General features: G+C 40.7%; 1 protein-coding gene and 1 long non-coding RNA gene across 3 annotated transcripts in view; one reads left to right on the top strand and one right to left on the bottom strand.

Moving 5' to 3' along the window:
* The window catches only part of Ahcyl1 (adenosylhomocysteinase like 1), a 38,162-nt gene extending 25,639 nt beyond the window's left edge, over positions 1-12,523 (bottom strand). The window contains exon 1 of one of the 2 annotated variants that reach the window (XM_005007860.4): positions 12,116-12,523. In XM_005007860.4, the coding sequence (XP_005007917.1) occupies positions 12,116-12,235 (120 nt within the window). In that variant the 5' untranslated portion in view covers positions 12,236-12,523. The remainder of the gene's footprint in view (positions 1-12,115) is intronic. The other variant, XM_003479215.5, reaches the window with a different exon arrangement.
* Positions 12,524-17,425: 4,902 nt separating this feature from the next.
* On the top strand, positions 17,426-27,057 carry LOC111754247 (uncharacterized). The gene is made up of 3 exons (XR_002788945.2): positions 17,426-20,866; positions 21,908-22,115; positions 26,472-27,057. It is a non-coding gene; the product is annotated as an uncharacterized LOC111754247 (long non-coding RNA).
* Positions 27,058-27,565: the final 508 nt, after the last annotated feature.

Genomic DNA, 27,565 nt, shown 5'->3' with positions numbered 1-27,565 from the left:
ACTGCATGCTTTGAATACATACAATTTTTATCAATGCTATCTTTAAAAAGCTGGAAAATGAATAAAGAACCCTCACTAGATGAAGAAAAATTTCCAAGTTTCATTTTTAAGAATACAATTTTCCCAACACCAAATAGCTGGCATTTAACTATGTAATTCAAAGCTGAATACAACTTCGAAGCAGACTTATATAGTTCCAGAACACAAGGTTTGAAATTCTTTTGGTAATTTAAAATAGCTTCTTTGGAAACAGACAATATAGGTAATTGATGTGTGTGATTATATTTTCCTCAGCTTTAATGTATCACGGAGCAAATCATCAGATGTTCTTATATTAGCAGCAGAATGGAAGATTTCCTAGCAGAATAGTTTTCCACATGGTGGAAAGCAGTTAGAATAGAAACCATCTAAAGCCTCCTGACTACTTAGGGGAGGCTGGGTGTTCCATTTACTAATAGGATCTGACACAGCTCGTCTGGAACACCTTGAATATAGCCCGTACTCAGTAATATTTCAGTGTGAGTATGGAAAGTTTCCTGAGGACTTAGGCAGAGAAACAAATATCCCTGGAAGGACCACCTTGAAGAAGACAGATTTTAGCTTGAGGTTATCTGAAGATTAGCTTTCAGTCAGGAAAAAGCAGAACTGCCACAAGACTCTGGGTTATCATTGTCTCCAGCCTCATTTATAAACTGGCCATATTTTTCTCCATAATTCTTACTCTTAAAGATGCAAACTAAATTTCCTTCATCTGTCTGCAGTACATGTTATACACTGAACTAACCCTGAAGAAGGGTCTGGCCATTCTTTCAAGTTTTTCCAGTTAAACACCAACTTTTCCAGGGACAGAAACCTATTAATGTCTTGTTTTATAATAAAGCAACAGTGACAAACTCCTTTGGAACTAAAATGAAGTCTTTTTGTCTGAGTCTCAGATTTGTCAGTTTGGCTGGTTACTAGGCTTAATCAATTTAATCAACTGTCTGAGTTCTGCGCTCCATTTTCCCTTAAACTCTGCCTAATTCTGAAGCTCCTCAAAACTTCTCCTGTAATCTTTTTAGCTTTTTATGAAGACAGAATCTCACGGAAACATCCAATTAACATGTTAGAGTACTTCTCATATTCTGACCCAATTTTTAATCTACTGAGTTCAGGAAGTCTAGCCAACCAGAAACTAGAAACTACAAAAGTCAGAATCATTCTCAGCATTTCAAACAGAATTCAGGCTCAATAAATGCTATTGGCTTAAAGGTCTTGTTATTCCTTCTTTTTCCTAAAGACATCCTCCAGTTCTTTGCAAACTGCCATGGCTCTACTGAAAAACCCAGTTGGCCTAGTCAGCAATAGCCCAAAACATCCAATTCAGGGTCTAACTCTATCCCAATCATCACAGCTTCAATTCCGGACAAGAACTACATTTTTGGATTGGGTCTGTGGGTGGGCTTCAGGCTAACACCTCCCCATCATATGCAAATTATACACACACACACACACACACACACAAATATATCCTGAAATACGTACATGGCTCTGAAAACTCTAGCCCCAAATGATTAAAAAGAACGATACTACATTTAAAAGAACCAAATAATAACCTCCCAAGAATGTGAACTCTTGTTCTCTGATGCCAAGTGTCTAGCATAGGTCTCAAGACCCCATTGGGCTCCATGATTTCTCTTCATGACTTACTCTGAATCCCATGAAGTTTTTTTTTCTTTTTAAATTTGTTTGCTTGTTTTTTGAGACAGAGTCTCGCTATCTAGCTCAGAATGGTCTTGAACTTGAAGTGATCCTCCTGCCTCAGCCTCCCAAGTGCTGAAATCACAGGCATGTGCTTCCATACTCAGCTGTGACAAAGACTAAGGTACACTGTTTTCAGGCCCTCTCACACAGGAATAATCTTTTCCTCATTGTCTAAGTCATCTATCATACTTGGTAGCTACATTCCCATTGCATTATCAGGTTTTGCAGTAATTTTTTGCAAGTTTTGGTAGATAATCTACAAGTAGATGTAATCTACCTCTGGGATCTGGGGAAGCTGTTTCAAAATGCCAACCTGTACTCTGCCTGCTCCTCTACCCTTAGCCACCTTTGCCTCTTCTGATTTAAACAGGTCTAGTTTAGAGCCCAAGTAACAAATATTTTGAAATTGCTTCCTTCCATTCCTATTTTGTAAGAGGTAATGTCTTAAGAAACTAAGCAGGGTTTGAAAACCAAACACAAGCAGACATACTTTCACACACACTTGATCATGTGACTCAACACAGGAACAAACGGGATAGTTGTGTCTTGTACAGAGACAAACAATGCAAAGCAAGTGGAGAACCACTTTTAATATCAACTCCATCTGCCAGTACAAAATGATGAATCCACAAGATGTTAGAAAATGACATAGTTTTTTTTTTTTTTTTTTTTGGTACTGGTAATTGAACTCATGACCTTGTGCTTCTCAGGCAGGCTCTTACACCACTAAGCTAAATCCCTGGCCCCAAAAGAGCCTATCTGAAGACTGAGACTGTGTTTTTACCATGGCTTAGTCCAAAATCACTAAAAACTGGCAGCATGCTTCATTCCAAACATGCCAAGCTCTCAGCTAATCCCCTCCCTATGGAGTCAGAAAAGAATTTGCAGAATTATGAATTCTATATATTCCTTAAACAGGAGGGGTTCTGGTGCCTGAATGCAAAAGCTGAAACTAATCTCATCAACTATGCACTTTCACTTACGCACTAGGTGGTTTTTGACCTAGGTGCTCTTCTACACTTTATGATCTGTAAACATCCTTTATCCCACTCCCACTAAGAATCTTTGCCAATCTCAATTCACTCTCAATTGGCAAAAAAGAACAGAAAACACCTCCAGAATAATGTTTCCCTCCAGGAGATCTGGAGGAAAAGGTGCAGTAAGGTCAACCCCTCCAGGATGCATTTTCCCTGGACTTACAATTCAGCATATTACAGTGAGAACACCATGTCCCCAGCAACTTGGTCTTTTTTCTGTTACAAACCAGAAGTAAACAGATTCTACTGCAGCTACAAGTCTGTTACCAAGGCCACTGTATTGATCAGTATAATTAACATTCACAATTCATTTTAGTCCAGCATGACAAGCCAGCTGGGCTACTCTCTCCATAACAAATGAACACTGGAATCTTCATGTCCTGTTTGCTAAGAAGTCTGGTGCTCAGAAACTGGGCACTAAAATCTTCAAACTGGAAGTTGTTGGAACCACCTGGCCACCAACAGGAAACCGAATTAGTTACCAGGACAAGTGCACACATCAACCATTTTTGCAAAGCATTTATTTCATTTTCTAAAACAGCAAAATTCTGAAGGTCTCCTCCCTTGCACTGTGCCAAAGTCACATACCTTAAGGAAACAACACGCATAATTTAGTGCCAACTAAATTAGACAGAGCTCCTGGCTAGGAAAGCATTGGCCCAATGCCCAGAGGACTATAATTCTAAAGGTGTGTTTCAAAGAGGGCATAGAGGGCTTTGGGTTGTCAAGCTCAGCCTTCAGCTCAGAGAGGTCAGCTAGGTTGTAGAATGAAAAGATGCAGAATTTTGCTTAGCACAGCTAGGTAGATCTGTTAATTTACTTTCAGAGGCCCAACATTTCAAAACCTATGGTTCAGTTCATCTCTGAATCCCAAACCTAAAAATTCCCTACGTAAAAGCCTCCTGTTTCTTAAATTTATAGCATGTGTAAACCAGGATGCCAGTTTCAATTTTGGGCACTATGTCCCTAACTTAGAGTTAAAAATTTGTTTTGATGGTCAGAAATTCTAATCACCTGTCTCATTATGTCTAAGGCTGTCTCTAGCTTTTGTAAACTATCATGAATTTCTTTTAAAAAATTTTATTGGTACATTTTAGACATGTATAGTAGTAACATTCATCATAGAGAATTTGTGCCATTATAAATTCTAATCAACTTTTTACCTGCTTCTTTGTACTCTTAACACCCATCAGGGAGGGACATAAGGAAAATACTCCTGGCTAAATGAAAGGGACATTGAGCCAGAGTCCACTTGAGTTCACCTTATTTTCTCCTAGGTATGATCATCTCACAGTCTTTTATTCAGTAAGTATTTAGTAACAATGTTTTGTGCTAGGCACTACATACAAGGTATGTGTAAAACAGTGTCCTCTACCTCAGTGTGCTCCACCGAGAGAAGTCAAATGATGAGGCAGGTTCAGCTGTCCTCAGCTCACTCTTAGTTAGGAAACACTACACTGAAACCAAACCTTTTTTTTTGTTTGTTTGTTTGTTTTCATTTTTATCGGTACTGGGGATCGAACTCACGACCGCCTGCTTACAAGGCAGGTACTTATGCCGCTGAGCTAAATCCCCAGCCCCACCAAACCTATTTTTGAGAGACAAAGGAAAATACATTATTTTGTTTAATTTGACAGTAAAGAATGTGAGATTCCTATTCCAAATACCCCTAAGAAGCAGCTCTGGAGTTTTAAGAGCATCCACATCTCATGTGAAAAGCAACAGGGCTGAGATGCTACAAACCACCATCCCACTGCCTCAAGCTGGCAAATGCTGGCTTCAGTGTGCAAAAGTTACCAAGTCAAACTCCCAAGGAATGAGAATGAATCTCCTGGGAAAGCTGGAGAGCATCCCAAGGAAGAGGGTAGTAACTCCAACAGTTTCAGCTTTGCTCCAAACCATAAAGACAAGCCATAAGGAAAACAATCTTTCAGTAGTGAACCAGTGAAGGAAAGAAATACTGTGCCTTAGAAGCCTAACCATATATATCAGTGTTTTCAACCCAGAATTTATGAGTGAGTTTCAGAATCCCATAAACTTTCTTAAAGTACATGTAAATTTTTGTGTTCTCAAATTTTCAGTTCATGAAATTCTTTTCTTTTCTTTTTTTATTCTGAGACAAGGTCTCCTTCTGTAGTTCAGGATGGCCTTGAACTAGTAATGAGCCTTCTGCCTCAGCCTCCAGAGTGCTAGGATTACAGGCGTGCACCACTAGCCTTGTCGCCAGGCATGTGTTGCGCCATTGAGCTATATCCCCCGGCCCTGATCATGAAATTCTTAAAAGGAATAATGGGACTCAAGAACATGAAGAATCATTGGGAGTCTTCAATCCAGCAACTTCCAAGAGCATTAGCAAACAGGCAAGAGTGAGGCCTACTGCAATTCTCTATCTCCTACACAAATTAGACTATTCATCCCTCCTCGGAAGTTAGAAACAGAGATAGCAGTTTGCATTTTGAAAATTCAAGACAAATGTCTTGTCTACATTTCCAAAATAAAGTTAATAATCATGAGAGTCCAAAAGGAACTTTCCTCAAGCTGTTTTGAGGAAGACGACGAGATGGAGGTAGTCAAAGAAGGCAGATCAGAATTTCTGCCCTACTAACTTTCCTGGTAAGTCTCTTTTTTAAATTTTAGGCTCCCGGAACCACAATGGGAACAGATTATGGCCCAAAAGCTTGGATCTGACTCAAGTCAGTCCTGGGAGTAAATGGTAAAGTAATTCCCATTATGTCCATGGAAATGTGTACCCTAAAGGTTCACCTTAGTATGATTAATAGGTACTAGAAGAGTTGGAGCCATTTATTAAAAACCGAACTTCTGAAATTCTGCTAGTGCTCAAAATATAGTATGGAGATCTATATGAAGGAGATCTAAGTGAAAGAAACACAGTAACTCTCATCTCCTCCAGGCCTTCAACCCCTTCATTCTGCCGCTCACCAATTCACCATTCAGCTTACACAGAGACAATGCCGGTCAACACACTGCGTTTTCCTTGGCACTTTGAACACATAGGCTTCATCAGATTCCACTAATGTCACTGCACATGCCCGGGTTCAGGAGAAAAGAAAAGAACATATAAACAATAGCAAATCCTCTTGCTAGGCAGTTCTTCAAACTGTAAAAAATTAAGCTGGAGACAAGTCCAAGATGAACAGCATGGAAGAGCGAGCAGTTCCAAACCCTGTTTAGTAAGCCTCATTTCTATCACTTAACTGAGTACAGGATGTCCATTTTAAAAGAAGCAAAGTGACTGGGACTGGCAGAGCGAACATGTCAGTAAGTCCAGTAAACCCTACAGGTTACATCACAGGTGTGTTAACTGGAGCAGGCAAGTTTATGGTTCTGCCGAAAGTTCTTTCTTTAATCTCTACTCATAGATTGCAAGTCTACCTTACTATCAGTAGTTTATTAAAAATCTTAACTTGGTATTCAGTTTGGGTGGTAAGTGATTAAGCTCTACCATATACTGTTTGGCAGTACCAACAATTATATACATTCTAAGGTTAAAGCACTGGGGTGATTCCTTTTGAAAATTGAACAGATAAATACAAAAACGAAACCAGTCGGAGTCTCAACAAAGGCACGGACACTCCACCTAGTTCTGTAATTGCTGTGGAGCAAAGGGCACACATTTCTGCAGGAGCAGCTCAGATATAGATAACAAGGAACAGGCTGCTTAGTAGTGAGACAGTATCTTGGGGAGGGACAGTATATAGGGGTGGGATCTCAATGTGAACACATAAAATGAACTCACAGTTCTTTGAAATCGTTTCATGTAATTCAAAGACTGCAGTTTGGGAAAACTGTCAAATTACTGCAATCCAAAGAAGTAAACTGAACTCAGGCTGGCCCAGAATCTAATAATGACCCATATTCTATAGTGCATTATATGTTACTAGGAATGCGGTTGAGAACGGTGAGACAGAACCCATCTCATTTCCATCACAAGTCCTAAGCTCTCAGACTCTAAGCACCTCTGTAATCGAATACTTCAGTATTCAACAGGGCAAAGTTCTTCATATAACAACTTTATTGTCAGGGAAAATTTTTGTTGAAAAGGCCTTCTTATAGAAACATCTTGATTTTGGCTTTTAGAATGTTTCCAAATTAGGCTTTCACTTAAATGTACCAGCCATGTTTTACCAGCCACTATCTGCATGGAAATTATTATTTTACAGATAAAAAAAAAAGGGAAGCCCAGAGGTTAAGCCACTTGTCTAAGATCTTACTACTATTAGATGGAGAAGACTAAAAGTGAACTGGATTCCAACAATTAAGGGCTTAATTTACACTGTATTACTTTGTACTAATTTCAGAATAAAAAGGGGAAGCATAAGAAGCTTTATGCAATAGCCAAGCAATGAACAATAAAGAATTAGAAAAGGTGACGGAAGTTATACATAAATTTTTACTAACCATTTACCACATATAAGGTACGACAGTGGTCACAAGAAGTAGAGAGAAATGTGTGGTAAAAACTTATCTTCAGTTTTGGATTCTGAGACTTCAGGTTGGAAAAACTCTGGCCTATACAAATATGTCATCCAATCATTAACTAGTAGAGGTAGCAGAATAAACGTATTGAGTCAACAGTAATTAAAGAGCTGCATGATTCTCTGTATCAAAACATCCCTTATGGACACCTTTCAAGAGCATACTGAATTACACACTGAATCCAAATGACACTCTCCTGATAAGACAAAAGGTACTACCTATAATCCTGCCAGCACAGAATCTAGACAGTGAGATTTTTCTGTTAAAATCTAATGTCTAAATGAAATTGGAACAAACTAATTTTGAAGCTAGAGCGTAACTAAATCAAACTAAGAAAAAGGTGAGATTCTAAAGAGGAGCTTTTGGTCTGGAATGCAGCTCAGTGGGATGTCAAACATGTTTCAGGACCTAAGTCCGATGCACAGCACCACAAGAGATCTTCTTATACGGACCAAAACGGCTGCTGCCCTAAACAAATCAGGAGATAGTAATAACAGGCAATTTATCTAATCTCTTCTCAGTGACTTTGTTGCATACTGGTATAAGTTGGCAAAATGCCACCATGAATTCACCCTCAGATAACTCCAAGAAAAAAGAAGCATCCTATACTTGCACTATCAAATTAACAACTAGGTGTACGCATTGGGGTTCTAACAGCTGTGTTTCCAAATTCTTAAAATGAATTAGTGTTCATACCTAGTTAATGCCTTAACCAGGTAAGGTACATTCTATAAGCAAAAGTGGTTTCTTTCATATTATTATTCTTTCTGCAGTAAAGGTCTGATTCAGATTCTAAAACTAATGTCTGCAGGGCAAGTCCTCCCCCACATAGTCATAAGTTCAGAAAATAGACAAGGTTCTGAACTGGCATTCTGGAAAAACATGTCTATTGCAGGGGGCTTCATGAGAATCTAAAAGATTTGGTTTTATTTTATTAAAAAAGAATCAATTTGATACAATGTCAACTTCTAAACTTCCAAGGACAGTTACCACCTCTGTAACACAAAGTAGTGGAAAAGGAGGGGTAAACAGTGATTATGGGGATGACTTACTTGGTTCCACTAGTAATTGCCAACATCAAACAGGGATCTTCTTCAGTTTACAATGTGCACTTTGCCTTAGTATACAAGAACTCTTCTTTTTCACTTCAAGTGTTCCTAAAACTTGAAATGAAATCTAAATTCATTACTATCTAAAATCACTATTAAGTTGTGAACAAACCTTACCACATGAATCATTCTGTGTTTATTAATGTGTTCTCATGAAAACTTACATTTTCTCAGGAAATACTGTCTTCCTGAGGAACTGGCATGCATTATTTCCCATGCCTGCTAAGGAAACTTGTAAGTTTAACTGGTTGCTCAGATTAGGTGCCTGTGACAATTTCATCAATTATTTTAGACCTCAAAGCTAACACTATTTTATCTCCAATTTCTATAGTTTTAACTGTCTGTATACTGTACTTATGTCTGTCATAAACTATCTCAAATATTTATAAAAGAGAACAGGGCAACCCATTCAAGACCCTTCTTGTCTCTCAGGACTATTCCTATACCCAATTCCTTTTCCCAATAAATTTTCCTACCTTGACCTTTATTTGTTCCTCAGAATTCATTTTTTGACTTCAGGGAACATGAACTCAAAGTATCTGACATCTAGCTTTTCCCCAATATTATCTTGGAGGTCCCACAGAGATACTTCGAAGCAGGTAACATTTTTTTTTTTTCATGGCACCTGTAAAATATTTTGACAGGATTATAATTTTAACCCACCCTGTACCTGCCTCATGATTTTCTTTTGAGTGGTGGGCTCACTGGAAACCCATTTGGGACTTCTGTTGCTCAGAAGCTATTCCTAGTCTCCATTCCTTTCCCCAATAAATTTTCCTACTCTTAAAAAGAGAGAAAAAGACTTTTAAAAAATACTTTTGAATTTTTATTCTTTAGCTCCATCTGTTCCAAACAACAGTTACTTATTTGGTCAATGAGGAAACTGAGGCACAGAGGCTATTTGCTTAAGGGGTAGCAATTCAGTTGCCTTCTTCTTTTTTTTTTTTTTTTTTTTTTTTGGTCTTTTTGAGACAGAGTCACCACTATGCAGTTCAGGCTAGCCTTGAGCTCACTTTGTAACCCACACTGGTCTCAAACTCGTAACAATCCTCCTGCCTCAGCCTCCCAAGTGTTGGTTTATACGTATGTGCCACCACACCCAGTTCTCTGGCTGCCTTCTTGAAAGGCAAACATTTCAAGTCTTGAATCAAACCAGCAAGTTCTGTTATACACATCAACTGTGGTGGACCCCAAGGGCATATAAAATTGAACTGAGTCATGATTATAGTTGAAAAATTCAGTTATCTATGCTTTTTATTGATGAATATCTACTCTACCTCAAGGCAAACAAAGGGAATAAAGGTTGACTACGAATTTACAGTAAGATATGAACTGACAGAGGACCATTAAGGTTACCCTGAGATAACCTGTATCTTCTGGCACCAGGAATGTCAGTTTTTAAGAGGCCTCAGGGATTGGAATCATCTGAGGATTACGCGGTCCACAGCCAGGCTACTAGGTAAAGGACTGTACCATCTGAAGAGGCCTTTTTCTCACATCACTCTGTACCCTGCCAACCTAGTTTTTTTTCTCTTGCTTTTCCCATGTTCTCTCACATTATTAACCCAGGGCAGAGGTACAAAAGTGACTTAAGTCACAATGTCCGGTTCAGCTGAAATTCTGAAAAACAGATTATCTAGGAGTTGCAATGTGACCTTGACTAGTCCTCAAATGATCCATTAACTAAATAAATGCCTTTTATCATCACTAAGGGAGGATAATTAGTCATCATAAAACACTTCAGTACAACTGCTACATAAATGCTACACAATAAAGTTCAGAAAGTATGAAGATTAATAACATGGGGGCCAATCTACCAGCAAGTGGAAACTTACAACAGGGTCTTTTAACTCCTGGTAGAGACCTGCTTGTTTTAGCTAATGGAATATGAATCTCACAAGTCATTAGCACTTGGCCTCACAAAAATACACATTAGCAACAGTCCATCTGAGAAGGAAAAAGGGATATTTATTTCTGGTATTTAGCCAGTCAGATATCTCAGTTACTGGTTAGCCAGTTGCAATTAGTATTTGACTACCAACTACAATACATGTAAGATACAGAGCTAGACACAATAAATACAATAGTGAACAAGAGTTCCTGCCTTTCTGGGAGCTCACAGTCTGCCACAGACTTTGCCATATCAGTCCTTGCACTGTTAAGAATATAGGCTAACTAAAAGTCAAGTAACAACAAAGAAGCCTAACACTCGGATGCAACTAGACAAAAGATGGGTAACAATGGCAAGAGAGTTGGGAGAATTAAGCTATAAGGGTTTTCTCCTTATTTCCCCATCTCATCTGAGGTACTATCCTTAAACATTCTGCTTGTAAGGTCTATAACTGTTTCTCCAAAGGACAGTGGCGATCACAAAAGGTTACTACTCTAGCAAAGTAGTCAGATGAACTGACAGCACTAAAAATAAGGTCAACAGGACTCTTTACCAAGGGATCTTCCAGTCTTTAAAGGTGTTGTTGGCAGAAATCTTAATTTTGTGAGAAAATAGACAAAAAGTACACAGTGATGACCTGCCTTTTCAGTCTTGCATTTGACTTCTGTAGTGTTAGATCAGCTGCCTTAAAGAAAAACAGCCATCTCTCCCATTTAAAACAGCTTAACTAGCTCAGGTGTACGAGTCTCAAGGGCTTTAACTATTCCTGCAAACCTTGGTTTGTTCAGGAATTTACAATCTCTGAATCCCACTAAACAATGCAGGCAGAGATAGTTTTGAAACACTGTCTTTGTACGGGAGGAACATATTCTTTTGGGTTCTCACTGGTTTTTGAAAGGTCACTTCTTTGCAAATGTTCTTTGGCCCACTGTTAACTGGGTGCCAGGTATGTGCAAAGTCAAAAAGTAGGTGGTTGGCAGTAAATGATCAGAAAGCCAGAGGATCCCAACCCTACCACTCAGAGAGCTGCTTAGAAATCTCGAGCTTGCTATTTCCAAGTGAATTAGAAGGGTGTCCTTTGAGCTCAACCCACAGCACAATATAGGAAACTTTTTCTGTCTTAATAAGTACAGTGCAGAATGAGCAATCGTTCCTACCACCCACCCCTCCAACCCACCCAAGCTCCTTTCTGGAGGAATGTCTAAGTGATCTGTTCACATGACTCTAGGATCGACCTCCATCCATGACGGTGTCTGCAGTCACCAACCCCAATCTGTCCATTTCTTACACTGAAGCAACCGTAAAATCTTAGGTGAAAATCGGTTTGCTTTTCAATCCCGTGTTGCCCAACTGTATAAAAGAGCTGGTTTCACGCATTCTTTTTTTCTCTCTTCTCTAAGCTATCACGCAGTTGTGGGATAAAACGGTCACTGCTCCTAAAGAGCTACCAGATTTACCCAACCACCTACGGGAAGATTTTCTGTACATTCTCATCCCCTTGGCTCGTCATGTGGTTAGATGAATTAATTCGCCCCTTCCTACCCACGTCTTCAAGGCCGTTCGTCCAGGAAAAGTCAGTCACAAATTTAAGGCCTGGCCCTGTCGGGTTTTAAAAAGATCCCGGAGAACTCGGGCCGACGGACAAAGGAAAGCGAGGTCGGGGGTCCTCTTTAGCTCGGGATAGGCCAGGCGCTGCTCACCCACCACTTTAGTTGTCCTCAACTACCCCAAGCCCTAGCTCCTGAAGTCCCGAACTGCGCGGGCCCGGGCAAAGCTTGCTCGCGCCCCTTCCGCGAGGCTGGAGCCCAGTACCCCGCCGCCACCCAGAGTCCCCGCACCTTCTTGGGCGCCTTGGTGACGGTGGCCATGAAGGAATACTTCTCGGCGTCCTCGATCTCCTTGGCCTGTTTCAGCTCCTCCCCGACCCCGGGTAGCGGCATCGCGTCAGGTATCGACATCCCCCGGCCGGCCAGGCCAGCGGCTGACCCGCCGCCCCCGCCTCTTTCCCTCCCGGGCGTCCGCCCGCCCGCCCGCGCCGCGCTCTCTGACACACGCTTGCCCACTCCCCCGCCAGGCTCGGTGCAGAGCTGCGTGAGAATTTGAGGTGCTGGGGCCGGAGCCTTGTCTGCACCACAACCCGGGACCGCCGGACAGCGACCTGCGTCCACCTAGGCACCAGAAGCGGCAGCGCGCAGCTCCGACCTGCCCGCGCCACCACCTCCGCCGCACGCAAACACGCACGCAATGTATGGGTAGAGGGCGGCGACGCCACGTCAAGTACTGGCACATGCAAGGATGGGGGGAAGAGGCGGGGAGAAGCGGCGCTCTATCATGACGCCACCACGCTAGGCTGGGCCACAGGGGCCGCCTCCTCTTTTTACGCTTTCGGATAATGAAAGGTGAACCATACCCTTTGCGCCACTTGGTGGCGCCATCTCCCCTGTCAGCCGCGATGGTTTCTGCAAAGATGCCATGGAATTGAAGGTATTTATTTGGGCTACTAAGTTTTCAGCAAGGCCTCAGAGGGCCACTAGAAGGATTCTTGGGAGCGAAGATCAAAGGCCATACGACTCGTCCTATAACCATTCCCAGGAAAAGTCCCAGGTCTAAGATGGCCACTTACTGTTGCTGCCCCAGTGGGATGAGGAGGGCAGAACAGATGCAGAGCAATCTGGTCTCTGCATCATCCTTTGTAGCCTTCAACACTGTCTCCTGGGCCTTCCCTGTTTATACGACTTTCAGGCTGCAATGCCGCTGTTAGGAGTTCATTGGGAGAAAGCTGGTGGGTCAGAGGGTGAAGTGCCAGAGGTGGAGGGAAAAGACTGGCCAGATTGATGCTCCTGTTCCAGAATCCCTTTAGGCATTAGCTGCTAAGTTCCAGGAGCCATCCAGGGCATACCTGGGCTGCTCACACACTTCCTGCAACCTACTATGTGCAGTATCTGTGCTAAGACCCTGGACAGCAAAGGTACATGTGACATATTTTATATTTTGCAAGGCTTAGTTAAATTGAAGAGGCCAAGCCTGTTTGTAAGCTAATGTCAGCTGAGGTAGCTTGTCCTTGGAGTTAAATGACATTGGCTCCAATTCTCATGTCCTGTGGAAAGTCCAATGCCCTCCCTAGGATTTCTGTGAATTACCGGGGAGGCTTAGATTTTCACTTTCACCTCTGACTCTACTTTTCTGCTTCATCTGGAATTTTATTCACTATTCTGGTCTTCTGACTGTTTCTGCAGCTCCTGCTCTAAACTTGGCCCCTTCTCCATTCAACCCCCACATCTATTCCAGAGCAACCAAACATGAGGCAGTAACATGTAGCAGAACTTTTAATGAAGCTTTGTGGATCACAGGGGAGAGGTTACGTCACACAGCAAACAATTTAAAATCACATTTTTGGAATGTTCCAAAAAGTTATTTTGGCTGTCTCACCACTCTGGGATTTCTCAATGGCCACACCAGCCCACAAAACTCCCTAATCCATTGCCCATCTAGCTTCCTCCAGTTCCTTTCTTCCCTTCCCATCCTTCCTTCCCTACCTCACCCTCCCCTCCTAGTGGGCTTTGAGAAACAAGATTATTATCTACTGTGCAGAGCAAGTCAAGTCTTTCCCAGTGGCTTTTCCCTAAATTCCACTCTAAGCCGACCATTTTATAACCAGGAACCCACCAGCTTTGACTCAGTCTTGTCAAGAAAGAAGTTGTAGCTTGTACTGATATTTTACCCCAACTGACTTATGTGTGAAGTTTGGGAGGGTATGAGATAGTCACTTCTGGGACCCCAGATGTCTTTGTCAAAAAAAACCTGTGTCCTAACTACTTAGGCTCTGTGAAGCATTTTGTTTGAAGAGGGCCTGGAAGGGCACAAATTCTGTTGACTCTTGTTTTGAACTATTAGGATCTCTCCTCTGACTACTTTTTCGAGTAGACTTTCCTGTTAGGGGCATTCCCATGGCACAAGGGACTGCGAGATAGAGAGCAGAATACCAGATTCATTCATAGAGAGGGGCCCAGCTGGGGCCCAGAAACACACCTGGGCCTCTGATTTCTTCCTTGTGGGTCCACTGGAACTGTGATCAGAGCCCACAGATCATACCTACTTCCTCTATACTAGTGACAGAGCCTAGTTGGAATGGAGGAAAAAAGTCCAAGTCCCTTGAACAGAAAAACAAGTGAGATAATAAGTGTTACTATTATTTTTAGAAAACAGATGTGTCTATTTGCCTTTTGGATTTGAATTTTTAAATTCTTATTGTCTGTCAGTCCCCAATTTTCTGTGCATTTTAGTACCCAGGTGGTGAATATTCTTTCCTGTGTTTCTCCAGAATCAGAAAATGAAGGGTTGCCCTCAGGCCAGGCCTACAGTGCTCCTGTCACTGAGTAAGACTATAACAGAGGCAGATTGGAAGTAGATAGAATCTTATTTAGTGCTGTGGGCCAAGAAGATCAGCTGGCCAGACTTCACTTACCTGAGTGCCAGCCAGACTGGAGAGAGATGAACTGGCCCAAGGGAGCTGGGGACGCTCAGACTAAAGCAGGAAGGGCAGTACTTTCTCTCTTGGTGGAGAGGAAGGAGGCTTCTGTGATTCACTTTAGACCAGTGCCAGGCATTCCTGGAAACTTGCCACTGCAGAAGACACGGGTGGCTGCCATCCCCCACTGCAAATGGACTAGAGATCAAAGGGTTCACCCAGCCAGGGAGCGTGGCAACATAACATCCATGGGAAGCATTGCATGCCCATCTTGCCCAACCTGAAGATGGCTTCACGTTGCCCAACTAAGGAGACGGCTCTCTGCTCATGGATACATAAAATGATTTTTTTTAGCTATCCGCCCCCCCTGACAGTGTCTCTACTAGTAAGCTCACCTCTCTGGAAGAGCACAGTTCATGTACAAATGAGACAACTATTCCACGACCCAGTGTTTGAGAAGAGTAGGAAATAGAGACCAGGAATGCCCGCTGTGTGTGACAATGATATGTTCTCAAGGGGTCTGAAGACCAGAGGGAATCCTGCTGTAGAAAGAAATGGCCTGGGGATAGATATGATTGAGAGACACTCTCACCAGAAATGTTGTAGACCTGAGATTTCACTTGTGGACTTGATCTGGTTGATTTAATCTACTCTTCATCCACTCAAATATCTGTCCTAAACACCCATTCATTTATTCTTATGAAACACAGTCACATGCTATATGACAATGGTTCAGTCATCAGCAGATTAGTTATGTCCCATAATGGAAGTAAAATAGCTCAAATTGAATAGTGTGATATATGACTTGCACGTTTATGGGGGTGCTGATATAAACACATCTGTGTTACAAGGGGCTAGTGTGTCCAGCACAGGAAGGTGGTACACAGGTTTGTAGCCTCGAGGCAGTGGGCCATACCATGTAGTGTAGGTGTGTAGTAAATTGTACCCACTTGTGTTTACACAATGATGAACCACTCAGGGATGCAGTTCTCAGAATGTATTGCTTCCATGAAGTGATACATGGACTGTCCTGAATGCTGAAGTCACTGTCAGAGGTTGCATAAAACAGGTAAGATGAAGCACTGATCTTTATCTTGGGGACAGTTGATGGAGATTAGGGGTCCTGTGGGGCTGAGAGGATGGCTAGGAAAAACTTCATAGAGGGAGGTGAGTCAGACCCCAGGCTGAGGCAATAACCTTAAAAAAGGTAAGGGAACGAAACAGCTTAGTGCATCACCAGAGCCGTTAGTACTTCAGTGTGGGGAGCAGTGGGGAGCAGCACGCAGTGTGAAGGCCAGAGCCAGGCCCCGTGGCCCTTTGCGCACTTTGGTTAGTGGCAGTGGTGACCACTGTGCTGGGAAGCACAGGAGGAGCACAAGGTCTTCAGGGAGGGGCTGTTGAGAAGCGAGGTCAGCTTGAGTCCTGTGGGTTAGATGTGTCTGCACAGTACCGTCTCTCAGTCTCAGGGGAGACTAGTTTGTGCCTTTGACACTGTCTGCTCCCTGCCAAACTGACACTTGGCTATAGGAAAGCTGTGCTTGCCCTGGAGGCCATTCACCTCTTACCAGCAAAAAAACTGCAGTGATCATGGTTGACAAGAAGTGTAATGGGAATAGATGACCAAAAGAGTGGCTCTTCCTCCGTCTCTGCACAATGGACAAGCCCTCTCTGAAGAAGTGCAGACTTCTTCTTGTGACCACAAAGGGCTGTGTCATGCAGCTGTGGGAGGCACTACTGACATGGTAAATTGTACGAAGAATGTCTCCGGAGCTCCAAGTGGATAATCTGCCAGCTGCCTCTGGGGGACCTTTCCCCCTGACACCCTAGTCCCAGCCTCTAGTCTTCCCTTTCTGCAGTTCCAGCAGGAAGGCACTTACCATATTTATCATTTTCTATTTATTATTCTTTTGAACATTATAGCAAAGAAAACCCCAGGAAGAGAAAAAAATTCTCTTTTCCTCTCTCTGAGTTTGCTTATGGTTCTTACTGATTTCAGAAGCACATTTTTACATTTCTTTGATCAGTGCACACCTGTCATTTTGTTTTTCTTTGTTCAAATTGCAGTATTTCAAAAACACATTACCACATGCAGAGCTAGTTTATATACTTCTCACTGTCTGTGTCACCCAAGTGTTCCATCCATTCCTTTGGTAAGTTTACGTAGCAGTTTTCCGTTTGTTGGGCATTTGAGTTGTTTCCAACTCGGTGCAATAGAATTGAGTATGTGTGTTTGAGAGTGGGGGTGTGGGTGTGGTTGACTTTCAAGCAAAACAGGCAAAGTTGGGTCACAGCAGAAGGCCACGCCAGAGAAACGGAGAAGGAATAGGAGTAGCAGGGTCAGTTGTCCTGACTGTAAACAATGACTGGGTAAAATAGCTTCCACTCATAGGATATTTGAGGTATTATACGGGGGAACTCAAGAACCTACAATAACTAGATCGGGGGGGGGGGGCACTGGGTGTGGAGGAACCAGTGGATCAGGTGGATGGAGATGTGGGCTCAAATCTTAACTCTGCTACTAATTTGGCTACTGGGATTCTGTACCTTTTTGGACCTCTGTCTCCTCATGTTGCACAAAATGATAGCTCTTTACTGGGGCCTGTGATGACTGAATCCATTCAGATAATAAACATCAAAGAGCTTTGAGGAAGTTGCAAAGATTGTACATATGAGTATATAAGTTACTAAAATGTGAGTTCCCACCTAAAAATCTGGATGGTAAAGGACTTACTGTTCAGAATTTAGAGTTCTCTCTGTGCCCAGCCTTCCAGAATGACAGGAATAATTAGAAATCAGCTTGCTGCCAGAAAGGATGGTCTTTGCTGGAATTGAGTACTTGTTTGTACTTGGATCATGATTTCTTGAGAAAGAAGGCTGTAACTTCCCCACCCATGGCAACTGCCACTGCCTTGATCCAACCTGGCCCTAGGATCTGGCTGCTGTGTACTTTTCTGGAAACTTCCTCAAATGCTTTCTACTGGGTTGGACCAGAGATCCTGATATATCTTTCTTCAATTCCCAAAGCTGCAGGCTATTAATGTTAAGGCTGGTAAGACACAGTAATTGTAAACAACATTGAAAGAATCTGTTCTGATGACTCCTTGTACTTCTTTGTGTATTCTGTCCTATACCTATGTGTATGTGTGTGTGTGTGTTCATGCATGTGTGTGTAAGTGTTAGTTTACCATAAGAGCAGGAATTATGAAACTGCCTTGGACTTCAGCCTCTGGCTGCTCAGTTATTTTATTGAGCCTTGGCTGTGTGTCAGGAGTTGTGCTAGGTACCAGGGATCCAGCAGGAAACAAGATAGCTACAGTTCCTGTCCTCATGGGTCTTGGTGTCAAGAGCAGAATATTATCAGAAAATCTGCATCCCTCAATACCTTCTCAGAGATGACAGCTCCTCCTACTACATGCCACGTGCTGAGAGGTCCTTCTCCTGAGCACACTGCATATTTACTTTCCTTATTCCTGAGGCTCTGTCAGACTCCAGGGTGAAGCGAAGGCAGCTGTCTATGCTAGAGCTGAGGCCCTCAGGATAGACAGAACATGGCAGGCAGAAGCAGCAATTTCCCAAACCCCAGTCAGTCAGATTTTTCTCCCTTTACCCCAACATTCCCTCCTTGTGGCTGGTGTATTGGAGTCACAGGAGAGACAGTGGTCAACTGCTGATGGTGTGGAGGCTGCTGCTGGGTGGGAGCCTGCCTTCCTCACCCTCTCTGGTGTACAGGGCGGGACTCATTGCATCACCCTTGGAGCCTCTACCCTTGGCTTTGCAGCCAGCTGGGCCCCTAGAGGAGGAACTCTCCCTGTTTTTCAACAAACCATTAACCATTTCACCATCCCAACCCTCTATGCAGCCAACATGATTCCCAAGGCTCACCCTTGTTCCTGTCTGCCTTAATCTTGGAAATGTCCATTATACTCAAGGGCTCAGCCTGGGTAGCCTCTTAATAGCTGAAGTCTCCACCATCCCCAGTGTGAGCCTGGTGCATCCCCGGGAAAAGAGTTAAACTCCCTCATCCCCACCCTCAGCATTTGTCCCATTCTGCAGCAGTGAGGACAGAGCTCTCCAGCCTCCAGCATGAGCTCATGCCACCTCTACACTCCAAACAGAGTCCCAACAAAGGGTCAACAGACATTTAGGCTCAGAACTGGAGTGCAGCTTGAGCAGAGACCAGGAGTTTAGACATTGGCCTGTCCCCAGAGTCCCTCCAACCATTTCCAGCAGACCTGTTTGGGCCTTGTCCTCTTTATAGGAATGCAGGAGAGGAATGGGTGCAGTGAAGGCCCTAAAGGCCCAAGGGGCTTAGGAGAATTGCAAGAACACAGTGTTTTCCTGTTCCTAAAGGGGCTGGACAAGGAGGCATCAGGGGGTGTCGGCATAGAGTCTATTCCAGTCAGTGAAGCCCAGGCCACATTCCTACTCAGGACTTTTATCTTCCAGCCATAGCGTTTACCCCACCCATTCTAGGGCCTGAAATAGCCTGGGACTGCATCCAAGCCTAGGCCCCAGTCCCAAGTTTAGTCCCACAAACATTTGGCTGCATCGTAACTCTTTAAATCCTGAGCTAGGTCCTATGGGGATACATTAATGAAGAATGCCTTCAGGGAGCTTGTAAAATGTACCCAAATGACTGCTATAGGCATAAGATGCCTGTGGAAAAAGACAGAAAGATGGCTTCCCATGAAATGAATGGGCAACCTGGTGAGAGTCATTTTGTTTAGTCTTAAAGGATAATGTCTTGGTTACTTTTCTCTCATTGCTGGGACAAAACACTGACACCAAAAATGAAGGAAAGAAAGATTTATTTAGCTCCCTGTTTGTGGAGGTTTCAGTCCATAATCAGCTGGCTCCAAGGCAAGGTGGCATGGCACTGGGACAATACTTCAAGGCAGCAGCGAGAGCAAAAGGAGGGAGAGTAAGCCTCTTTTCTTCCCTTCTATGGTATACAGGCCACTCCTCCCCTCCAGGGCAGGTGTAGCATTCACAAAATCTCTGTGCCTTTCTCTTGCACAGGATAAGGACATCTACAAAGTAAGGATCCTGGCTCCCTGCTGAGTCTCTCAGTAAAACTTCTAAACTTCTCAGGTTGACACAATGTATCAACCATAAAAGATGAGTAGGATTCCACAGGCAAAAATGAGATACACTCATTCTAGAAGGATTAACAAGAGCAAAATCACAGAGGCATGAAGTTTAGGCTATCTTCTTGAACATGCCCAGCAATTTGATTTGGCTGGAGGATATGAGAGAATATGGACTGTTTACAGTTTCCATGGATGAGTGAGTTTGTCTAGATTTCCTGAATATCAAAGACTGTCAAGTGACAAAAAGACTCATTGGTTAAGAGTTTACAGATCAGTAAGTGGAGGCATAGAAACTCATTCATAGATATAAAGCAGTCATGATACAGCAAGGACCAGACTCAGGTTACACCACCCTTGCTGTCTTGGCCTCATTCAGGTCCCTTAATCCTGAGGCTTAACTCATGGCGCTGCCTGACCAACAGACCTTCTACTTTGTTGGTGTGCCAAGAAGACATTTGGCTTCAGAGGTGAGCAGCCAGTGGTCACAGATGAGCACAGAGATCCTGCCATGTGACTTCCCCATGGTTTTGTTTACAAACAAGGAGTGAACAGCTCTATGACACTTGACAGGACAGAAACATCCATTTTCTTTATTTTTCCAAATTTATTTAAATCTGGTCCCAAAGCTCATTTTCAGATGGTAAGAAGTCTAATATCATTACTAGGGCTTCTTCCTTGGCTAATTGGTTTTACCAAAAATAAAACAAAATTAAAAAGCTCCAGCCAAGTATACAAAGTCTTGGTCTGATAGGAATAGAGTGCTTGGTCCTGAATTAGGGAGCTGCTCTCTGGGCTACCTGTGGAATGCAGGTCGTTTGCTGTGTGCATTGCTTCTCCTGGCAGGCTGGTGAGCTGCCTGCTTATCACAATCTCTCAGCGGCTGGGTACTTGGTGGTCTTTCTTTCAGCTCCTCACAGCCATGTATATAGTAGGTTTTTCCAGCTCCAGGAAGGGAGTGCAGTCCAGTTGCATCTCAGCTTATGGATTTGTGGACCCTCTGGGACCCTCCGGCTGGAAGCTGTTGCTCACAGGTAAGCTGATTCCCACCTTCCCACTAGAAATCCACCTCTAAACCTCTTTGACCTTTCAGTCTTGAAAACTTGGCCACTCTCTTGGGAGGATGTGGGGAAAATTCTTCACATTCTTTTCTGAAGAGTCCACAGCCAAGAAAACCAGATATGGCTAGTTTCTCAATCAGGCTATTCTACCGCATTAAATATTTAATCATCCTGTTACACTTCCAAAAGCAAAAGAAAAATTCAGCAGTGAATGAGTAAAAGTTTGGTAAGCCATACAAAAGGCAATGCTGTATAACCAGGCGGAAGGATATTTAATGACATGGAATGATAATTTTGCTAGCTGAAAAAAAAGCAGCTTTTAAAACAGCATCACAGTGCAAGCCAATTTTTTGGTGAATGTGAAATCACATATTTATACAAATAAAAAAGAGAACTGAAGGGTAAATATCAAAATGCCTCTCACATCACTTATTTTCTCATTTTTGCTTATTTTCATTTTCTGAAAATTCTACAATGAATGTGTTATTGTTTGCTAAATAATTTGAAGAAAATTTTACTACAAAATAATCATACTCATTTTTAAAATTCAACAAACAGATATATGTGCAACAAAAATGAAAATCTTCTATGTCATTTCTCACTTTCACACTCCAAGCCTAGAGTAGGGAGTGTTATCTCCACATGGTATGTAGATTTTTTAAAAATGCACGTATGGTACTATCCATATTATACTGAAGCTCTGCTTATAATAATTTCCCAGTAAAATCAAGATAACAAGCGAACTCACTGTATTGTTCTTTTTGTCAGAATTAAATCAGCTGACATAATGTAAAGCTCTTGGAGCACTACCTGTCACATAGAAAGTACTACATTAGTTTTAATTATTTGAATGTATTTATTACTAATTTTCCACTTTATTTCATATCATACCTTTACATTAGGATGATACCCATTTAATTTTTAGGGAAAAATGTAAAAATAATTTTTAAAAGAAATATAACAATACAAATGAATGACTAACTTCTCCTCTGTTCTTCCCACCACTTGGAGCAGAGCTTTCCTCTGTCACGGCTGAACAACCTGGACGTGCCTTTGCCCGAGTGACCATAGGCCGCAGATGGGCAGTTTGTATAGCTGAATGCCATGTTTGCCTACAGCACTGGGTTACCTGCACTGTCTGTACTTTTCTGGAGAAAAAAGAAAGCAGATACTCTGGGCTCTCTATACAGTTGTGACCTGCAAAGAGGTCTTGGCTGAGCAGGTTGGTAAATTTTGCTTTTGGTGTGACTACAAAATAGAACAAAAAGTAACCAAATTGATAGTGCAGCTGTAGGAAAACATAAATATTTGTTGCATCAATCATTGAAAACATGTTATCTGGGAAACAAGTTTTTATAATTGGCAAAAAGAGAGTGAGATTGCAAAAGTCAGTTATCACTGAGAATAATGTAACTCCTATTTATATTTTGGATTCAGGAGCAAAACATGAGATCATATCCAATTTGTAGACCAGCAAACAGTACCAGCCCAAAAGCCAGAAAGTGTCATCTATGGGATTTTTCCATAATCCTTATTAATAATTGAACCCTTTTAAAACAAAGGATTGACATATTAACAGGATATTATACACACACTCCCCCAAAAAGACACAATGAAAAAAGTTAACTACAAACCAGTATCTCTCAGGATAATAAACATAAAAATCTTTTTAAAAAATACTAGAAAATCAAATCCAACAGCATATATAAAAAGGAATAATATTGATTTGATACAATAGTATCTCAGTTCGTGAACTTTGTTCTTTCTATGATTCTGGTCAAAAACCAAATTCAGTGGTTTAGGTAGGTTCAGTGTTGACCATATGGGGAAATCTGATTAGGTTCTTGCCCAATTTGGCTTGTGATCAGAATCATGGAAAGGAAAGTTTGTGAAGTGAGGTACCACTGTATTTGAAAGTCCATCAGTGTGATTCCCATATTTGTCATTTGAACAAACAAACCAACAAACAAAACATGAACCCATAGTGCACAAAATATATTTAACAAAACTTGACATCTATGATAAAAAACAAATAAGAGCAAAATGATTGCAAAGTAAGATATAAGACATCTTATTCACAGATGATATGATTGTTATTAAGTCCAAAAATTCACACATACACACACACACACACACACTCATACTCACCCTAACTACTAAGGAACAAATTTAGCAAGGTTGCAGGTGTGAAGTCAGAACATAAAAGTCAGCCACTTCTAGATGCTAGCAATAAAAGTTGGAAAACAAAATTTGAAAAATTTTATACCATTTAAAATAGCCAAAAATGATGCATTTAGATAAATATCTCACAAAACATTGTTCAGGGTCTGTACAATGAAAATTGTAAACACTGATGAAAGGAGTAAAAAAAAAGTTCTAAACAAAGTGATATACCAGATTAGAGAATTGAAAGACTCACTAGGATATAGATTTCTCTTCCCATTGATAAATAAATTTAGTTCGACTCTAATAAAAACCCTTAGTAGGCCTAGACAAGTGGATTCAGAGTTTATGCAGAAAGGCAAAGAAACTAGACTAGTAAAAACAATTTTGGAAAAGAACAAGTTGAATAAATCATACTATCTAATTTTAAGACTTATTACAAAGATACAATAATTAAAACAGTGTGATATAGACAAAAAGAGAGACACAGCTCAACTGGGAGTCTAGAAATAGGCACACAAATATAATCATTTGATATTTTACAAAGATGCAGAAACAGTCCACTGGGGAAAGGATAGTCTTCAACAAATTTCTCTGGAGCAGTTGGACCTCTATGCAGACAAGTAAACTACCTAAACTGTACTCTTTATACAAAAACTAGTTCAGAATGGTTAAAGATCTGAAGATTAAAACATAGAACTACAAAGAGAGAGTGAGAAAGAGAGGAACATCTTAATAACTGTAATTAGGCAAAGTGTTCTAAGACATAAGAAAAACATCCTCCATAAAAGAAAACTATGAATATATTAGACTTCATCAAAGGGAAAATATTGTTTTACAGTGCACAATGCAATGAAAGACAGGGTTGGAATGTAGATCAGTGGTAGAGTGCTTGCTTAGCATTGACAAAGCCCTGGGATTGATTCTCAACACCACAAATAAAAAAGAAAACACAAGCTATAAACTAAAAGAAAATACTTACAAATCATATATTCAACAAAAGATTTGAGCATATATAAAGAACTCCACAACTTGACAGTAAGAAAGCCAACAATCTAATCAGAAATGATTCAGATTTAAACATTTGACTAAAGATAATATGCAAAGCAAAAAAAAAAAAAGAAGATATTCAATATCAGTAGCATTAGAAAAATACCAGGTAAAAATTCAATGAACTATCATGATTTATTTATCAAAAAGACTAAGATAAAAATCTGACAATATCCAATGCTAATAAGGGCGTGCTCAAAACTCTTACACATTGCTGGTGAAAATGCAAAATTTTACAGCCACTAAAAAAGCTGGACAATTTCTTATAAAATGAAACATAAGGCCAGGTATGGTGGCGCATGCCTATAATCTGGGAGACTGGGGCGGGAGGACCATTGCAAGTTGAAAATCAGCCTAGGCTACAAACTGAGCTCAAGACCAGCCTGAACTTCATAGCAAGACCTTGTCTCAAAAAGACAAAAAGAAACAAACAAAAAAACCCCACATAATTTACCATATGACACAGCAATTGCACTTCTAGATAATTACTCTAGAGAAATGAAAATTTATGTCCACACAAGAAAATGCGGCCGGGGATTTAGCTCAGTGGCATAAGCGCCTGCCCGGCAAGCTCAAGGTCGTGAGTTTAATCCCTGGTACCGCAAAAAAAAAAAAAAAAAAAAAAAAAAAAAAAAAGCACAAGAATATTTATAGCTGCTATAACCATAATTGTCAAGCATTCAGATGTCTTTCAATAAGTAAATGGATGACTGTGGTTCATCCACACAATAGGGGAAGAGGAAAAATTATCAATACATGAAATAACTTTGGTGTATCACAAAAGCATCATGCAGAGTGAAAGAAGCCAGTCTTAAAAGTTATATATTGTCTGATACAGGACATTAACTAGTAAGGGAGACAAAGCAATTATCTAGTAAGGTTGGCAAGCGTCAGAAGTAGAGAGAAGGTGTAATTGCAAAGGGAGAGTTTGGGGAGTCATGGAATGTTCTGTATTCTGATTATAGTTTGGGTTACACAAATACCTACATATGCTATAATATATAAATTTGCACACACTTATACATATCAACTCAACTTAGTGTTACTTTTTTAAAAAAATGGATTAGTTTTTAGACCAGTTTTGGTTCAGAGAAAAACTGGACAGACCATAGGAGACTTTTCATACACACTCTGCTTTCTCATAGGAGCAGTATGTTTGTTCTAATCAACAAATGTACACTAACACATCACCTAAATTCTTTTTAAACTGGCAGTGTACATTCTATGGGTTTTCACCAATGTATATGACATTGTGAATGCCGTGTATCACAGTATCATATGAAATACTTTCACTCTTCTAAAAGTTGTTTGTGCTTTGTCATGACCCTTAGGTCTTTTGTCTTTCTAAATAAACTTTAGAATAAATTGATCAATATATAAAAAAATAATCTATTAGCATTTTAGTTTGGAGTTATGTTGATATATGTCAACTTGGGAGGAATGTATATGTTGATATTTTTAAAATTTTATTTAAAGAAAGACTAAACAAAACAGAAAATAGGTAGAAATAATACATACATTCAGAGAAAAAAATAAACAGTAAGAAATCACTAGTTGATGTTTACATATTGTCGTTTTACAAATAGTTGTTCAAGATACAAAAATAGAACATATAAAGTGGGAATTCAAACAGCGAGACTGCAACCAGTTCTGTTTAACTGTCCAACAAAAATTTAGTAACATGATTGTCAATCCTATACACTTAAACATACATGTAGTTATCCATATCTTCATTTGTGTTTAGATTAAACAAACTAAAGCAGGTTAAAATCATTCTGAACAAAGAATAATAGTATTGCTGGATTTCACGTCATGACACTCCGTGATCAGCACTGGGTATTGTAGTGTCTTTTTTTAAATTTAATTTAAAGAAAGACTGAACAAAACAGAAAATGGGTAGAAATAATACATAATTTCAAAGAAAAATAAACAGTAAGAAATCACTAGTTGATGATTACAGATTGTCTTCTTACAAATAGTTATTCAAGATACTAAAGTGGAGCATATAAAGTGGGGATTCAAACAGTGAGATTGCAACCAGTTCTGTTCAACTATCCAACAAAAACTTAGAAATATGGTTATTAATCCTATACACTTAAACATACATGCAGTATATGTTTATATTATTGAGTATTCCATAACCATGGAATAATCTTTCCATTTACAGTAAAACCTTGGATTGCAACTGACTTGTTTTGCAAGTGCTCTGCAAGATGAACAAACATCTTTAATAAATTTTAACCCGATAGATGAGAAATATTTTGCAATATGGGGTTGTACACGATACTGCCTGTCACATAATCACAACCAAGCCCCTCTACGTCTTTTCTTCCCCCTCCTCAACACACTTTTTCTTTCTCTGAAGGATTGTGGGTGATTGTCTCCCAAGAGCAAGAAGTTACAGAAATATGCTCTGCAGAGAAGAAAAAGGTGAAGGAATCCCTCACTTCAAGCAACTGTAAGGAGAGGTGTGAAATATGGAAAGCAGTGCAAAATTTTGTAGCAAAGCACCACCTGAGTAAGGGTGTAGCAGTCTAATTGATGAATATGTTTAATGACAATTTAGTGTCACATTTCTGAGAATCCTCAAAAGGAGGCAAAAGCAAGTGTCACTGAACAGTTTCCTTGTTAAGCAAAAACAAAAAGATTTCACTGAACCAATAGATAGCCGTGATTCTGTTAGGGGCAGTGAAAGTCTTCCTAGGGAATAACTCTCCTGTCTTGTTTCTCTCACACCAGCCACAAAAGTTTTTAAAGGCTAGTGCAGTTAATTTGTTTATTTTCTTTATATTTTGTATTTTCTTCACTCTTTTGTATTATTTTGCAGTATTGTAATCTTTTTTATGTGAATATTTTTTGGTTGTGGAACAGCCATCTGAATTTCCATGATTTCTTATGGGGAAATTTGCCTTGATGTACAAGTGCTTTGGATTACAAGCATGTTTCTATAATGAATTATGCTTACAAACCAAGTTTTTACTGTCTTTAGATTCTGAACAGTGACCCTCACAGCCCTTCTCCAGTCTCCTCCCGCACACACACCTAACTATCCTTAACAGGATAGTTAGAGCTAGAGTTGGCTATTCCCTTATTCAGGTTGGTTATATTAAGCTCTGGGAAAATAGACTCCCTTGAGGGCAGGCCTTATTAAGAACAAGATGCTGTGGAATTTGTGTTTAAATTGGTTGCTTTTCCCCCAGAAGGCTGAGAAGGTTTTTTTTACACAGTCTCTGTGTGAATTGCATAGAACTCCTGAGCTGAAAGTCCCCAAAACCGCTACCTTCCTGTCGCTACCCCACGTCCAATTTAGACCCTCTGGATTTTACATCTCACAAGTTAGTCTGCACTGAAAAAAAAATGTTTTTAAAAAAATATTGGTATACTAACAAAGAAGAGAAAATGGAATTACAGGAATCACAAGAATCACAGGAAATGGTCAATTAAAGCCACAAAAGGCAG

This window comes from Cavia porcellus, unplaced genomic scaffold (assembly GCF_034190915.1).
Source record: "Cavia porcellus strain 051 isolate PalLab524CR breed Dunkin Hartley unplaced genomic scaffold, mCavPor4.1 scaffold_1, whole genome shotgun sequence".
Lineage (NCBI taxonomy): Eukaryota > Metazoa > Chordata > Mammalia > Rodentia > Caviidae > Cavia > Cavia porcellus.
The sequence above is the reverse complement of the archived record's forward strand: the minus strand, read 5'-3'. Positions and strand labels throughout refer to the sequence as shown.